Here is a 16,866-nt window from a genome sequence, read left to right on the forward strand (position 1 = left end):
GGATTAGGGGTTTTCCAAGATCACAGCAATTCAATATTCAACCAATAAACAACCAAATGCGCACAAAAGCGTTTTCAAAAGTTCAAATGCCATACAGGGAATAAAACTGTCAACGTCTGACTAGAAATGTGATCATGAGTCATTAGATTCTGCTGTCAGCTCTACCTACCTACAGACTGAACAGAGAAAGAAAGAGACAGAGCAATGATAGTTTGGTAAATGCAGATAAAAATGAAGAGAAAATGAGCAAATGAACAATGGCACACTGGATGACAGAGTGGGAGGAGGAAAAGAAGAGAAGGATGAAAGAGGAAGAGAAAAGTGTTTGACAGCTACAGACTGAGTAGGAGGGTAGTGGATGGAGGTGGAAAGAGGAAAACAGGAAAAATAAAGGAGAGCAGTGACTGACATCTGCACACTGTGAGTGGGAGGAAGAGGAGGAGGAGAAGTGCAGCCTGAGAGATTGAGAGGAGTGAGGTGATATGGCTGAATAGAGAGATAACAGCTGATGGATAAATACACAAAGTAAAAGTCAGGTGTAACAGAGAGCTTCAGCTACAGTGAGAATGATATCATGCACAACCTCAAAGATCTCTAAATATTGAATACTAAATTCTACATGGGCTTTTCATACAAAATTATAATAACAATAATCTTTTTTCAATTATTTCAGTATAAAAAGAAACAAATAATCTTGTCTAGCAACCTAGTTTACAAAAGTATCTTTGGTGTCACTAGCACAAACATGTTTTAATATATTTTTATTAATTCATTATCTTTTAGAAATTGTAAGAATTCATATTAAGTTGAAAAATACACATTTTAAGTAATTTATAGAAAAATTACTTTTATAGCAGCTATGTGAACTTACCACCAAATTGCCTGAGGTCAATATGTATGATATAAGATTACGTTGATATACTGATCCACTAACACTGTTTTCATAAAGCTTATTAGTGTATCGGCCCACAACCCTGATTATAAGAGATGACCCTCCTAAACACCTGTTTTTAAGATAATAAACATATGCCAGAGAAATCCTGTTGGTGAAGTTTCTCCCAGATGTCATTTGTCTCGGCCTTTCTCTCATGAAAGTGAAACATGACATTTCAGGAAGGACTTTGCTTTTCAGAGAGACACACAAAGAAACAAGCAAATGTATAAAGCATAAAGAATATTAAGTAGACTCTCACATGTGTAGGCAGGTAGAGGTCATAGGGTGTTCCAGAGTCGACATCAATGGCGTGGAAACCAGACAAGGAGCCGTAGATGACCTTTAACCTCTGACCTTCCTCGACTGTCAGGTCAACAGACAGTGGTTTTTGGGGCAGAGACCTGAATGACTGTACACAAAGACAAACACATTTCAGTTATTACCTTTAATGACTGAAAACTAATCTAACTGCTCCATTAATTATTAATCAGCAATTGACTTTGACAAGTTGAAGAGCAGCTGCGTAAAAATAGCCACCATAAGACAAACATGCTATCACTTCCATGAGGTCGTGTATTTTGGGCCTTTTCTGAGGAGAGGGTTAAACTACGTAGTGTGGAAGAAAAAGTAGCTCAGGCCACGAAGGACACAAAGAAATGGGACACAACTCTGCTGAGAATCTGTGTGTACGACTCTCATAGCCTGGATGTGTCATGTCTTTGTGTCTGGCTGTGAAAGTGACCTTATTAGATTTTCTGGTCTGTGTCTATAATTGTTTTGTCCTAGAAATGCAAAGATATGGTAAGAATGGAAAAGACAATGATGGACAGTATTGATTACTTGTTGGTGGTGATTTAAGTACTTCAGAGATCCCAATCAAGGAAGTTGAGATGCTAGCTGAGCATTTTGAATTCTGCACGCAACTCCATAAGCTTGAGATTCATTTTTATCCTCTGTATGGTGATTGTTTGGAGTTTTACTTGCTTTGTTAGACTTTGCTCAACTTTTGTCAGTCTACACCACGGCTGGACGTTTAATGAATGTAGCATGTTAGCTTGGCAACCCAGCTAGTATTTCAGATATTTCACTATAACTTATACTGTAGTATTGACAACATACTGTATGTTGCTCACATCTTTATTGCTATTACTATTATTTCACACTGACACACACAGAAGATTTTATATTTAATTCAAACTGTTACCAACCTTGAAGGCCATGAATTTGTGGTAGGGTTTTGGGGCCCAGGCGTACACCTCCACAGCATTCTTCAAAGCAATCACTAAGAACTTAATTTTCTCGTAACGCACTGAAGAAACAGGATGGAAAAAGAGACCTGATTACTCAGACTCTCTAAACAACACTAATACTTGTATCATGGAAAATAAATAATTGTACCATTCAATGTGGCCTTTCCCAGTGTGTACTTACCAACTTTATAGTGTACACAGCCCTCCAAGTCACCCACTGAAGTCCAACCCTGTCTCTTCTCCACCTCTGGGTCATTGTGTAGGATTTTATTCCTTAACCAGGACAGGTAGTACAGACGGAGCTTGTTCTTTTTACCTACAGATACAGTTCATCCTGTTATATACAGTTATTAATACCCTGGTATATTTGGAATACTGACATACTTTGCTCAAGGACACCTTAACAATACTTGAGGTTGAAAGGAAGGTTAAAAAAACAAACTATTCCTCACATTATTGTTAGATATTTTGAGATACGAGAAAGGCTGGTGGCCAAATGTTTGGTCTGTTTCTGTTTCTTCACTGTAAGCTGCGAGCCAATTATAGTAACTGTGTGAGTGCAACCCATGGAGAGTTCTTGGTGTTTTTAGAGCTATATTCATCTGTGTCAGTGTGTTTTGTGTACTTAAATCTACAGCAAGTACCTGATATAGTGATCAGTACATTGAGTCCTTCCAACACATCCATCTGCTGAAACCTTCGTCTGCTGATGAGGGAGTACACTTTCCCCTGACCACTTCGATCCAGCAGCCACAGGCCATTCTCGGTCCCCACCAACAGATTCACACCTGTACAACAAAAACAGACACACACTTTACACCTCAACATGCTGTGTCATGTACCTATCCATCTGTAAGACATCAGTATTAGAAGGAAAACAAAAATAAATAATATGTTGATTCTGCACACTGTGTAAAAAAATGGGGGTCCAGTATTGCCATGTTAGCTTCTGGCTTGAATGTAGGCACATCTACAATATAAATATACACAAAATACAAACATTATAATAAATGACTCCTCCAATTATATCTATTTCTATTTAAAACACAAGCAATATAAAACTACAAACCCCATAGTCCAGCACAGAGAATTTCTGTGTTGAATTTCTTCTTGTACTTGCGGATCTCTGGAGTGTCACTCTGTGGTCGAATGTTGGTTGGGTTCACGTTCACCACAGAGCCCTTCCGGTGGTTCTCTCTCTTGATTGGTTCACCCTTACTGCCTGCTGCATGGGGACAAAAAAACAATGTTAAAAATGCACGGTGTAGTTACATGAGTACAATGTCTCAAAGTAAACTGACTCTCTCATGTAAAAAAAATTATATATATTCTATATATTACACACAATTAAGTGAAATCAGTAATATATGTATGTATGAGTCTATGTATACAGCTTGTGTGTGTGTGTGTGTGTGTGTGTGTACATGTACTCACTAGGGCTCTGTGGTGGCGATGATATGGGAATCAATCTTGGATCGATGAAGGACAGGAAGGAGGAAGTTGAAGATGTGGAAATGTTTTTACCAGTAGGACTGCTGACAGCCTGAACAACGACAAGAAAAACATTATTATTATTATTACAGACCATTTTTTATTGTTTGATTGGCTTTTGTAGATATTGGCTGTAAACACAATATTACAATTCCTGTTCACAGCTTTATAGTTCAATGAAAACAATTTGACATCACCAACAAGTCTTTTTCTTTTCTGAGCCTCAATTAATTTCAGACTCTAAACATTATTACTACAAATGCATTCTTGGTTCTAAATTTGTATGAGGACAAATGAAATGCATGTTTGGCACATTCCTTTTAAATGAAGATCGATACTAATACAGGACTATTAAAACAGATTATATCACTACCCATGTCTGTGCACCTAAACTGTACCACCATCTCCCTCAGGTGGACAAATGCAACTAATGCAACTAGTAAAACACATGGATATGGACAATACTTTTGAATGCTTGTAAACAATGCTTATAAACTTGTATCAAAAATGTTATCCAATCTATTTAGACTATTGAGCCCACTAATCTTAAAATTATATGTCCTCATGTTTTTTTTTTTATGTTACAAACAAGTAATCCTATTTCAACCCCACTGAAAGATTTACTTCTCTTTTTCAACCTTTGTCAACTCAAGACTCAATGATATCCTTCCATGGAGCTAAAGATATCTAGATAGAAATCCATATGGTGTATGTGTGTGTTCCTGCCTGTCTCTCTGACTGCACATTCCTCCATATAAACTCACGTGTAGGTCCTGGTGCGTGGGGGATCGAGGGGTTGTGGGCGACTGCGAGTAGTTGAGTTCACATGTTCGCTGCTGCTGGCCCAGTGCATTATGGGTAGGACTGGAGGAGGATGTTTTCTGCAGGAGGTCTGGTAGCATGTAGGTATCATCTGAACCTATCCGAGAAATCTGCAAAACGCACAGACACAAAGAAGCAGGTAAGGTGGGGCTGCATTTGAATGGTGAGTCAGAACACTTTGAATCGCTGTTGTCATCAAGGCGGTTTGAATGCCTGTGACTCTCCACCAGTCAGAACAGAGTGTATGACACCAGTCATCTTCCATAACAGTGGAAATTGCACCCTCTAGCTGTTAAACAAGTGTAAAGAGGAGTTTAGAGGAGAAACGGGAGCAGTGTGTGTGTTTGTGTGTATGTGTGTATGTGTGCGGGGTACCTGGTTAAGATTGTGGTGAGGTTGCAGTACGATGCCATCAGGTATTCCTCTGTAGTATTTCCCCTTTCCATTGGACAGACCAGACCTTGAAACATACAGACATGTCAAGATTTCAGACTAGAGCCTGACTGCAGGTACTGCATTCATTAACTGGAAACAAGGTCAATACATCCTCCAAATTGATGGTGATGAAAATGAGGCTGATTAACTTCCTGGGATCAAAAGTGGGACCAGAAGAGAAATTATTTATGCCAAAAATAATAAACACGGTATCCTATTTATCACCATAAGCATACACAAATGCACTCTATGTAAAATGTAAACCAATGACAAATGTATCAAGGTTGAGATGGGCCAATACATCCTGAATTTAATTAATTTTTTAATGTGCAGTTTGTTTGTCAGTGTTTTGGGTTTAAGCTAGCCTTGGTAGTCAGCAGAAACATTCCCAAATACAGGCTTTCTCAGTAGATGCAGCAGATGTCTGAGTAAGCATGGGGCCTTTTTCTCTGATTCTTAAGTGGTTTAACAATTGGTACATTACGTCTTACAAAAGGTCACAACAGGTGTAATTATGTTGTTTGGAAACACTGAAAGACTGAGTTTTTTGTCCCTGACATTATGATATTCAGCTTTTTGTTTTTTTGTGTACTTAAATAAGGATTGTTTTACATAAAGCGATTATTATACTGATGATGAAGTATCACCTGTTCCTCTCTTCATCATCACTGCTGCCGACCTCGTCGCTGGAAGAGGAGTATTCTGTGGCCTTGTTAAGTCGACCCAGAGCAGATCTAACACCCTGCGTGATAAAGGTGAGGAGCAATATGAGTAAATAAGGTCAAGTGCTTCATAAGATCAAAGAAACAGCACAAGAAGGACAGATGAAAATGATTGCACAAAACTATTTCAACATCTAAAGAAGAGGGACTTACTGGAAATATTCTGACGTCATTTTACATGTAACGTAGAAGAGGAAATCTGTGTGCATGTGTTTTGTCATGATCCTGCTCGTCATTGTTAATTAAGATTAATGTAGCTGAGCTGATTTCTGTGATAATGTTAGTAATGCATGTTCACACACGTCAGATCTGCATGTGTGTCAGAATTTGGTCATAGCTGTGAAAATGTTACGGAAAGTGACTCTTCATTTACTTGTGTATGTCCGCTGGTTACATTTTCCTGTGTCTTCCTGTGCGGCTGTAGACGGTGCTGTAGAAGAGGACTCTCCAGCTTGAAGAAACCTACAATAAATACACACACACACACACACACACACACATAAATATAAACACACATATATTAGTGGCAGTTATACAGTGTGAAAACAGCAGGAGGGTTGTGTTGAGCAAACAACTGAACCTTTAACAGATGAGCATTAGTGGTTAGAGGTATAATTATCTTGGACAAATGAAGCCTTTCTCCAACGATGGCAGCCTTTACTGGCCTCTACATGGGCTCTAACATTGTGTATCACTAAGCTGGATAGCTTGACAGCCAGAAAGTGCAATTGCTGAGCTGGATGTTGGATCAGGTGCACTCTGAATGGACCAAAAGCCCCAAACATAGCTTGACCTGCTAATGAACAAAAAGTCCCTACATTGCACAAATATAAAAAAGAAAAAATAAGAAAACACATCAGAAAAAGTGAAATTAAATACTGAAATATTTAATCCTGCATTAATCCATTTTTGGCAGCGTGAGGTGGCGCAACAGGTTCAAACACAATACTGATATATTATTACCATACTATAGTTGATGTGGGGAAATGTGTAAGCATACAGTTGCCATCCAGGAGACACGGACAACATTCACTTGGAGTTGTGTGTCTATCTGGTCTAATATTCATCTCCTTTGCTCTCCACCAACTCCTGAGGGAAACACCGGGCTCTTTAGAAGCTACAGGCTCCACAAAGTTCACCCAGCAAGTCACCAGCTTAATGAGCTAAAATATTTTAAAAGAAAACTCTGATTCATTATTAATGTAAAAATATTGATTCAAGCAGCTTTAATGTGTTGACAAATGGTGGTCAGATAATAGATCTGTGTCTTGTATCAAGTTGTTACCCAACTTAACACTACATGTTACCAGAATTATTGTCTCTGTTGTAGCTATTACACTGGCTTCAAAACTCTGCTATGGTTTTGAGAACAAAAAATGATTGTTTTATGGTGCAAAACAGGAAACCTGTCACCACATACCAAGAGTTCTCAGCAATGGCAGATTGTGAGAATTCACATGAATCAAAGGAAATGCTGTCTTTAATTCTGATAAACACTAGCTTTATTAGTACTATTTGTGACAGAGGCTAGCAATCCCTTGTTCTACCATGATATTATGATTTTAAACCATATCATAATCAATTTGTAAATCATATATTCATGTATCAGTGCTACAAATACTCTTAGTTCAAAGAGAAAGCTGCTTTTCTCAGTATCATCATGAGCAGATAAAAAGCTTTTTACCACATTAAAGCTGTATGAGTCTGCAGGAGAATCTCTGATCTGTGGCTCCAAACAAAGAAGGCCGAGGTCAGCAGCCAAACTGAGTGGGAGGCATGAAAACTTGTTTCCTCTCAGAGGAAAACTTTGAAATACTAAACAGATTTTCCCCCATCTTCCTCTTTTCTTTCTCTCTCTCTCCAAGTCTGTACAACAGGAGCTTCGATGGTGCCACACACAGACGACACACAGAGAGCAGCTTTGAAATAGATGAGCTGTTTCTTTCTCTCACACAGGTGGAGGGGGCAAGCTTTGAACTTATCTGCGCTCTCGCTCCTTTATAGTAAGTGTGTGTACTCTATGTTGAGTCTTTGGTAGGCTTGGTTTGGCTACATGTAACTGGTTTGTGTGTGTGCCTGTTTTGAGGATTTACACACACACACGACCACACTCACACACGACCACACTCACTCATTCAGAGCATTAGTTCACACCAGGGCCACATCTGTGTGGAAACAAGGGCTGAGTTTAAACGAAACTGTGGCAGACCACAACAGTCACCATTTTGGTCAAAAACAACAAGAGCACTACAAAGCCAACAAGTAACATTTACATTATTACTTTTACATCTTTAATCTCTGATCATAGAACAAATACTATATCTGGTATGGCTCCTGTTATCACACATAAATTATTACCTCATGTTGAGAGCCTGGTCATTAAAAACAAAAGATGACAGAACTACACTTCATCTCTATGGAAAGAGTTTAAGAACCTGTATTTTGTTGGGGTTCATTTTTATGGCTCATACAGCAGCTAACAGCATGTGACTAAGCCTGGTCAGCCTGTTGGGGTTGACTTAAGGTGGCACAGACCTGGGTGGTGGCTGCTGGTAGGGGAGACTCCATGAGACACCGACCGTCCGCTCTTCTCTGCTACAGACACCGGGCAGCCACTAGATGGAGAAAGAGACACACAAACAGAGTGACACAGATGGGAGAGTGATTTTTGATCAACATTATACACTTCTATAAGTTCTAACCTCGAGTATATCCTTCACGCTGCCACTGCAATGACCCGATTCCCTCACCATTAGTTTCATCTAATCGAAAATAATCATCCAAGCTAAGCTGATCTGATCTACCCATGACCGATTGTTCTCTAATAGTGTATGCCAGTGAGCTGAATTGTAGTGTGATATACAATCTCATGATGAATAAGGTTCACTCTAACTGGAAGGGTAAAGATCTGCTCTGCTCATAGCATGGTTACCAAACAAATGAAGAATGTACATTCACTTTCTATTTAGGACTAATGTTATTCAGGCTTCTCTTGTTTCCAATTTAAGGACAGACATATGCATTGTGTTTTTATGCTGCGAGACAATGCCCACATATTTGCTGCCTAAGGCAACCAGCTCAGCTGATATTAGCTTCTGGGTACTCCCAAAGTCAAGAGACACCTCACTGTTGTAACTCTGCTTTGTAGGTAAGTTCATAAAACACACAATATGAGGCAGTGAAGGTCGTGCTTTATGAACAGAACAGCAGGTAGAAGATTATGGTGAGAGAGTAAACGTGTCCAATATGGCTCTTTTATTTACATTGTTATGTCAAGGTTCAGCAATGTTGTAAGTGAAACAAACTGGTAATTTTGTAATTTTAATGATTGCACATTTACACAGTGTGTGTTTATTTTACGCAAGAAAAACAGAGGGTTTTTTGGCACTTGGGGTAAGTGTTCTATAAATATAACACTGACATATTATCACTGTATAACACATGGGGCTACAGGTGTTTATTTAGAGATGTGTCCACTATTCACTCACATTTTAGCTGTTTTGCTCTTCCTGAGGGGAAACAATGACTACTTACTAACTTTATGTGTCATTTCGTGCCGGGCAGGGAGCGTACACATGAAATAAGGTGAAGTAACTGGCTTAGGAACAGACAAAACATATGGCAACCTTTATAAAGGACACATATCTTTATTTGTTGTCTGCGTGTTTAATGTGCATACAGTGTAATTGTGGTCTACCTTGAAACAGCCCTTTTGTGTCCCATCACCAGCTCTCGACAGTAGAACTTAGAGGTAGTGCGTTCTGGGACCTGGATTTTACATAAGACAGAGGGAAGAAGAAGAGACAATTTAACAGAGTTGACAAAAATGCAAGCACATAGAAGCACAGAGTGAATACACAAAGACAGCAGTCCCCTGGTGGTCCTGATTGCTTGTTTCAATTTTCATAAGTTTGAGAGGGCTCTTTACAAGGATCTCATGTCTAGCCAAGCAGGGTTTCAGCTAATTATAGGAAGGTTTCTGCAGTTATGAAACCTTTATGTGCAACAACTTCTACAGTGCCTGAAAGGGTGTAGAGCAGAGTGCAATAAAATCTTTAATAACCCACTAGGAGATATTTATTACTGAGAATCTAATGAGACCATTTGGCTATGCTATTTCTTAACCTTTCAATGTTGCTCTTTAAATTCCCCAAAGCCATGTCCAAATCGTACATATGGTGTGGAAATATTATCTGAGTCGGGGATATTTCCTAACCTTTTTCACTGATGTTGCTTTTGTGATGTGACGGGAACAGCGTTGTGAAATCTATACTAGAACAATCTTTGTAAGTGTTGCACAGCATTGTCTTTTAAACTAGATTTTTCAACACTTCATTCTTTTCAAACTCTCAGTCCTACCAACCAGCTGGTGACTTTTTGACCTCTCATCTCCTGGGTCATATGACCCAGTTACAGAGAGGAAGACACACCCAGCAGAGCAGGAAGTGAGCTGTGGGAATACCTATCATACTGACAAGTTGCCCACATCCCGCATCTGGCTCCTCACGCATACACGCACACGCACACACACACACACACACAAACACAAACACACACACACTCATACACCCATGCCGAGCTCGGTGTCTGTTGTTTCCTGTCTACTATTGCGGCCCATGCATGAAATGAACATTAGCACTTACTGAGCATTAGAAGAACCTTCAGTCTACTAAGAAAGAACCCTCTGCTGCAGCTTAAAGCTATTTAAGGCTATGTAAGATGTTCTGAATTCACCCCTCGCTTTGCTACAGCACATTACTGTCACTCTATTGTGGTGCAGGTCCCCAAAAGGTATCAGTTTTAAAGCCACTCCAGTGTTTTAAAGCAGTCACCACGCTGCAATCACAGGAGAGAGTAGCGAGTTATTAACTGCTCTACTGATTCCATATGGCCTCCTGTTAGTTCAACAACATAACATAGCAAACAGACAGCTTTATTAGGCTCCCCTCCTCTCTCTGTAGTAGTTATTAGTTGTTCTATTAACTCCATATGGTGTTCTGTTAGTAAATACACCTAACAGCATATTCTGTTCATAAAACACCTAGCAGGGGAGGGATGATGTTAGACAGAGAGCAACGGAGAGAGAGTGAAGGATGTGTTCTTGAATGTGTTTTTCACGGAGATGTTTTCAGTTAGGGGCACTTCATAATAAGCCTTGAGATAAAAAACAACCGCTCACACACACTTTCCCATAAACACAGACACACACCCACACTGTGCCAACCTCGTGCTGTGTGCATCACTTCTTTAGCTTGGTGTGACCAGAATACAGGATGATTAGCACACACAGACACGTTATGCCAACCTCATGTGTTGCGGGCTACATCCTGCGCCCGGCATGACAATAATAACAACTTCCTCTTTCGATGGCAGCCAGAAAAAACTAAATAAACATCAGTTCAATTTGTGCACATTTATGTAAGTCATCTAACCTGTTGGCATGGGCCATCCAGCAGCTAATAGGACAGTTGTTGCTCACCTTAGGTGGCGCCTCGACGGAGTCCCAGAATACATCATCAGTTGGGGACAGGGGGGGAAACGCTGACAAGGGCGAGATGGCCATATCTGACATGGAACTGCTGTGAGGGGCATCTCGACTAGAGCGCAGATTGGCATTCTGGGAAAATAAGATTAAAAATAACATCCTCACACACATCCCTCATGTGGCGAACAGAAAATAATAGAATAGCTGGAAACAGTGCTTAAATATGACAGTACGTTGACAGGAAATAGTGGGGGTGTGTTATTTAATTGTGTATACCTGGTTGAGGTGAGCTCTCTGCATGGCTGGAGTACAAGGACTAGAACTGCTCCCAGAGCCCAGCCTAGAGTGCATCTGGTTGGGCAGACCTGCCGCCAAGAGCAGCCTGGCTAGGTTTGATTCTTGGAAGTCCATCTAAAACATGAAACACATGTAAGACTATGTGTGTGTGCGTGTGTTCATAGAAATATTGCATAATCAGGCAGTCTCACTGAGATAAACTTGTGTTTTTCCATACATACAGTAACGTGCAAGCCCTCCTGTACTACACATATACACATAAACACTCTTCACATATAAATAACACATGCAGGAATAACCGAGAGGAAAGAAAGAAATTATATAAGTACTGTATGAAGCTGCTCTGAGTCAAATTGTGGTTTTAGATCTAAGAATAATAATATAATTTTGTTCTTATTCTTAGAATTAAGAATATGTGCCATGCATAAAAACTAAACTAAACTCAGCTTGGAAAATATTTAAGAGAGCTCCAGAAGTCTCTCCATACAGTTAGGACCTTTAGAGGCAACAGCTACACACTCTTCATATTCTGAAACTGTATGATGATGAATTAATAAAGGATACAAGGCCTGTCCCAATACATACAGTACCTATACAATATAAATTCATGACATAATAGATTCAACAACACAGCTGTAAAATGAATAAAGACAGATGATGAATAACAAACATAGACATTACAAATGAGACAGATTCTAAATATATAAACCTGCAAGTAAACTTTAACAAATCTTTTAATATCCGAAAACGCAGATATTAATAACGTCAGCCATTACTTTACAGGATATATATTATATTAGCTTTCCTCTTCCTTGATACATTAAAGCACATATAATGTTGGACACAATGAATGATGGGTAGTCCTTATGATGACGAGGCACGACTGCAGTCCATGTTGTATAACACTTGTAGTCACTGCAGTCAGAACTTAAGAATCTCCTTAAAAACGTTGTTAAAAGTGACTTCATACAAAGCTTCTCAGTCGGACTTTTTGATTTTTTAAGTTTAGGAACATTCTTCATCATTTATAAGAAGTTTTATACATACTAGCCCAGACATGAGAAGACCGCCACTAATCTGAAATTTTTTTTCCCCAATTCCAAATTTACAGTAGCATGAACAACCCCGGCAAAAGAAAACATATTGTTTTATGCAATTTTTAGGCACTTTGATGCTGATCATCTGAAAGCTTCTGCTGGCAGAGAAGTTACGAAAGTGAAAGAGATACGAAAAAACACCCCATGATTTAAAAAAAAAACAATACTCAGCCTTTCGACTCTCAGATGTTTAAAAATGACTTCTTATAAAAATAGCACCTTTGGTCTGTTTCCTGTTCAAGTTCCTTGTGTGGTTTAGCTACTTTTTCTAAGAATATAGTGTATTAACCACATGTTGTCAACTGGGTAAATGTGTTACTTTTCATCTTAATCATATTCTACCAAACACTGGGCTTGCTTTTCCTAGACCTTTGTTACCTTCAGGTGAAAGAGGTCTGTCAAGATGAAGTAACAAAAGTAGGGAAAAAGGAATGGGAGGAGAGAAAACAATGAATAAATAAATCATAAACTCAATATAGGGGGGAGGGTGGAATAGACAGAGAGTGACAGACTGAAAGATTCAGGATGCAGAGGTGATAAAGGGTGCTGGACAGCTGAGGGAGGCAGGATTTTACCGCTGAGCGCTGGCTGTTTGCAGGGCGGCTGGGCGAGGAAGCAGCAGCAGCAGCAACAGCAGCAGCAGCAGCTGTGTTCCCGCTATTAACTGTTAGCTTCTGGACAGCTGCCACAGACTTTTCTCTCTGCCTCTGCCTCTCTCTCTCCCTCTCTCTCTCCCTGTGTCTGTGGTCGTGCTGCAGCGACAGGAGCTGGGTTTGGTCCTTGGGCAGGGTGCGGTGGGATCTCCTGCCCGCCGAGGGCTGCTGATGCTGGGCCAGAGGCTGGGGCTTGGCTTGTGGCTGTAGCTGAGGCTGGGAGAGCTGGGCCTTGTGCTGAAGCAGCTGGTTTGGAGCCGCGGCTCTCTATGTAGCAAACATGAAAAGCACACATAGAAACTGACGCAGCCTGGGAGTGTCTATGTGAAAAACACATGCATGTCTACTGTCCTGTGAGGCAGCAGTGTATATGCAAAGTTCAGTGGTCATGATTTATGACTTATTCAAGAGTGAACCTTGATTTAGATGTAAGTGCATAGAATAAGGCATCTAATGACTGTATTAATACACAGAAGTATTCATAGTCTTTAACTTTAGATCATGTTAGACCTCTTAACTGCGTCTGCACCCTCAATCTTATTAGCTTACATGAACAAATCAACAGCACATGCCCTGTTAAAAAACGATGAGTGTCATTTTCAACTGATTTCAACCCCTCTTGCCAAGATTAGCTGAATCTTCTTAATTAGGCCTAATTAATTTTTTTGTTGAAGGACAATATTCTCAAATAGCATACTTGGATTGTCATTTTGAAATGGCAGATTGGTTCTAATGTTTCATAATCAAATTTCACTTCAGAAGGAAAAATCACTTCAAATAGAAATCACAAGGAATAAGTTGTTATGGCATTTCAGCTTCCAGTGAGTCAAGATGTTGAACAACCGCCAGCGATAATATGAACTGATACTTTAAGGTTTGTTCTCTGGTGAATATGTAGACTGGAAGAATTAGATATCCTTAACTTTTATATATGAAGACTAAGTCATATACCATTTGTATTTTTAATGCAAATCAAGTGTACATGCTAGTTCCCAACAAAATGGACACTCCCCGGTTCTGCAGAAAGTGACAAGACAAGCCACGGCTGTTGCATTAAGGCCTCAAAAAGCGTATCCTGGATTGTCAAGCTTGTTGTGACACACATTTACAAAAGCACCCACAAAAGAAGCTGATTTGATTCACTTGTTCCATGTGTAGACCAACATGTGAAAACATTCATAAAATAGCAATCAGTCTAGCACTGGCAGTGAAGCTTGGACATATGACGGCAGCTGGTTCTCTGGCTTGAGAATCAGATTTGCAAGCACAAGTTTCTCCAGAGCAAATCCAATAAAAGCACAAATAAAGAACCACTACTGTCATCTAAATCTCACAACTCTGATTTTTGTAGGGGTTACAGCTGTCTTAAAATCTCTTTGTAAACCGAATCAACGGCTACTTTATATTGCCAGGAGGATGAATTTAAAAAAAAGATGACAGAATTTTCATATAAGTTGCATTTATGTACATTAGTCATAAAATGATTTTAAGTTTGTGCGGATCAGCAGCAAGACTGAGCTCCAGGTTTGCCTAAAAAAAGCCCAGTGAAGATGAATATAAAGTTGCAGTAGTGCTTTTGGTCTGATTGGCACTGAGGCAAGCCACATGAAAACAAAAGATACATAAATGGACGACACTGTATTGCAGTGTATTATACAGGGGTCCAACAGAGGCAACTCTTGGAAGAAGTGTGAAGACCGCAGGGTTGTGTTTTATGTCTGCAGACATTTTAAGCCACACAGGAAGCACTAACACTGATATAGTGACCCTCAAAGGTACTCTCAGGGGCACGAAAACAAACCGCATAGTTCCTCCTACACCACTAGAACGGAGAGAAAGAACACTTGGTGTGCCATCCGTCGGCCTATCTCAGACATGCTGTGTCTTGAGAGGACATAGAGTTGGAATACTCGACATACCTAACTCCCCGTGTTCAACTGACAACAGCACTTTAGCCATGGTAACACATAAGCTTTCCTAGTCCTTGGACAAGACCTATTTTCACAATAACATCACAAAACACTCCATGGCAGCTATCAGCAATGCACCATCCAAATTACCACTGAACAATGGTGACTTGATTAAGAATGCTGAGTTGCTCTATTTGGTATCTTTCGTACTGATTAAGGATGCAAAACAGTGAATGATGGTGACAAAAATATAAAAATATGTCCATCTGATATTTAATCTAAAGGTAAACTCGGTAATTTACAGTTCATACGACACACACTGATGTTAAATCTGTCAAATCTTTATACATAAAAATGTATCTATGGTTACATTCACACTGCAAGCTTTAGCACTCAATTCTTATTTATTGCTCAGATCTGATTTGACTGATGACTGTTCACATTGAGGTTATATTGCAAAAAATCAGACCTGTATCTGATTTTAAAAATCAGATTCCATGAGATTTGTGCTATTCGCACTGCCATGAAAAAATCTGATCTGAGTCACATATTAGCAAAGAAAAAGATCTGGGTCACTTTAGCCTGCAGTCTGAGCACGACCAATGTTAGCAGTTAAAATCTGCCACAAAGAGAGAGATGAAGACTTGGGGAGTTATTAGAAGAATATTAAGTGTTTGAGAAATAGGGAAGTGACAGCAAATACGAAAAGAGAAATCTTTGGTGAATTTGTGTGTCTAAAACCCCCAACTGAGATTAAATAGTAACATTTTGGAAGAAAAACCGAGAGATGAGTCGAAAGAGGGATGCTAGAAATGAAAGAGGTTACACGCTGTGAACGACGGAGGGAGGGATGAAGAGAGGAAACAAGTGAGGAAAGGAGAGAGGGAGAAGGCATGCTGAGATCAGCAGAGACAGAAGGGGAGAAAGAGAGACAGAGATGGAGAGAAGGTTTTAAAACAAAACGATGGCATGGTGTGATAAGCATTGGCTTAAAAGCTTGTTAACATCTGACACTACTAGTAGAGTTCAGTGTGTGTCACTGTTGACTCTCTGAATACTTACTTGAGTCCCACTCACAGAATGAAAAACTCCAGTTTTTTACTTTTGTCTCCTTGAATGAGAACTTCAAAATGACAAACTTCCCCAGCTCCACCAGGAGTGTCAGGCACCCAGAGAATGACACTGTCTTCCTCTATTTTTAATACATATGAAGACACTCAAGAGACAAATTATTTTGCATTTCCCTTTTTGTTATCTTCCCTGCTCCATTGCAGAGTCTTATAATGCTTTTCTCTCCACCTACTCTCCCTCTCTCCATTCCTTTCATCTTACTAGGGGTCAGTGACACAGACAACAACATTAAACTCATCTCTCTCCAGCACAAACACTTCCTCTTGCATTCAGTCTTAGGATCAAAGCATATTCTCTCTTCAGCTGTTCAAAAAAATCTTCTCATATCATCAAAGTGGAAGCATCACGACTTCAAAAGTCACCACATCTTTTTAGGGTTGCAACCAGCGATTATTTTCATTATCGATAAAGCTGCCGGTTATTTCGATTAATCGTTTGATCTACAAAAGGTCAGAAAGCACTGGAAAATGCAGAACTCAAAGTCATAAAGCCCCGGGTGATATCTGAAAATGTCCAAAACCCAAAGATATTGAGTCTATTCTGAAAAAACCCAAAGAAAAACAGCAAATTCTCACAACTGAGAAGATGGAACAAGAGGAAGTTTGACATATTTGCTTGAAAAATGACTTAAACAATTAA

The 16,866-nt window shown here is 39.6% G+C and overlaps 1 protein-coding gene across 1 annotated transcript in view; it reads right to left on the reverse strand.

Annotated features, from left to right (window-relative positions):
* si:zfos-2326c3.2 (misshapen-like kinase 1) overlaps window positions 1-16,866 on the reverse strand; it is a gene marked incomplete in the record, with an annotated part of 66,842 nt that overhangs the window by 11,194 nt on the left and 38,782 nt on the right. Inside the window, 15 exon segments of the mRNA XM_035668965.1 lie at window positions 1,194-1,343; window positions 2,143-2,243; window positions 2,366-2,500; window positions 2,829-2,972; window positions 3,254-3,409; window positions 3,619-3,727; window positions 4,440-4,607; window positions 4,873-4,957; window positions 5,580-5,674; window positions 6,028-6,116; window positions 8,190-8,269; window positions 9,352-9,422; window positions 11,134-11,271; window positions 11,416-11,550; window positions 13,109-13,453. Coding sequence (XP_035524858.1) covers window positions 1,194-1,343; window positions 2,143-2,243; window positions 2,366-2,500; window positions 2,829-2,972; window positions 3,254-3,409; window positions 3,619-3,727; window positions 4,440-4,607; window positions 4,873-4,957; window positions 5,580-5,674; window positions 6,028-6,116; window positions 8,190-8,269; window positions 9,352-9,422; window positions 11,134-11,271; window positions 11,416-11,550; window positions 13,109-13,453 — 2,001 coding nt within the window.

The sequence above is a fragment of the Morone saxatilis genome, unplaced genomic scaffold (genome assembly GCF_004916995.1).
Source record: "Morone saxatilis isolate NCDOM2014 unplaced genomic scaffold, NCSU_SB_2.0 Contig22, whole genome shotgun sequence".
Classification (NCBI taxonomy): Eukaryota; Metazoa; Chordata; class Actinopteri; family Moronidae; genus Morone; species Morone saxatilis.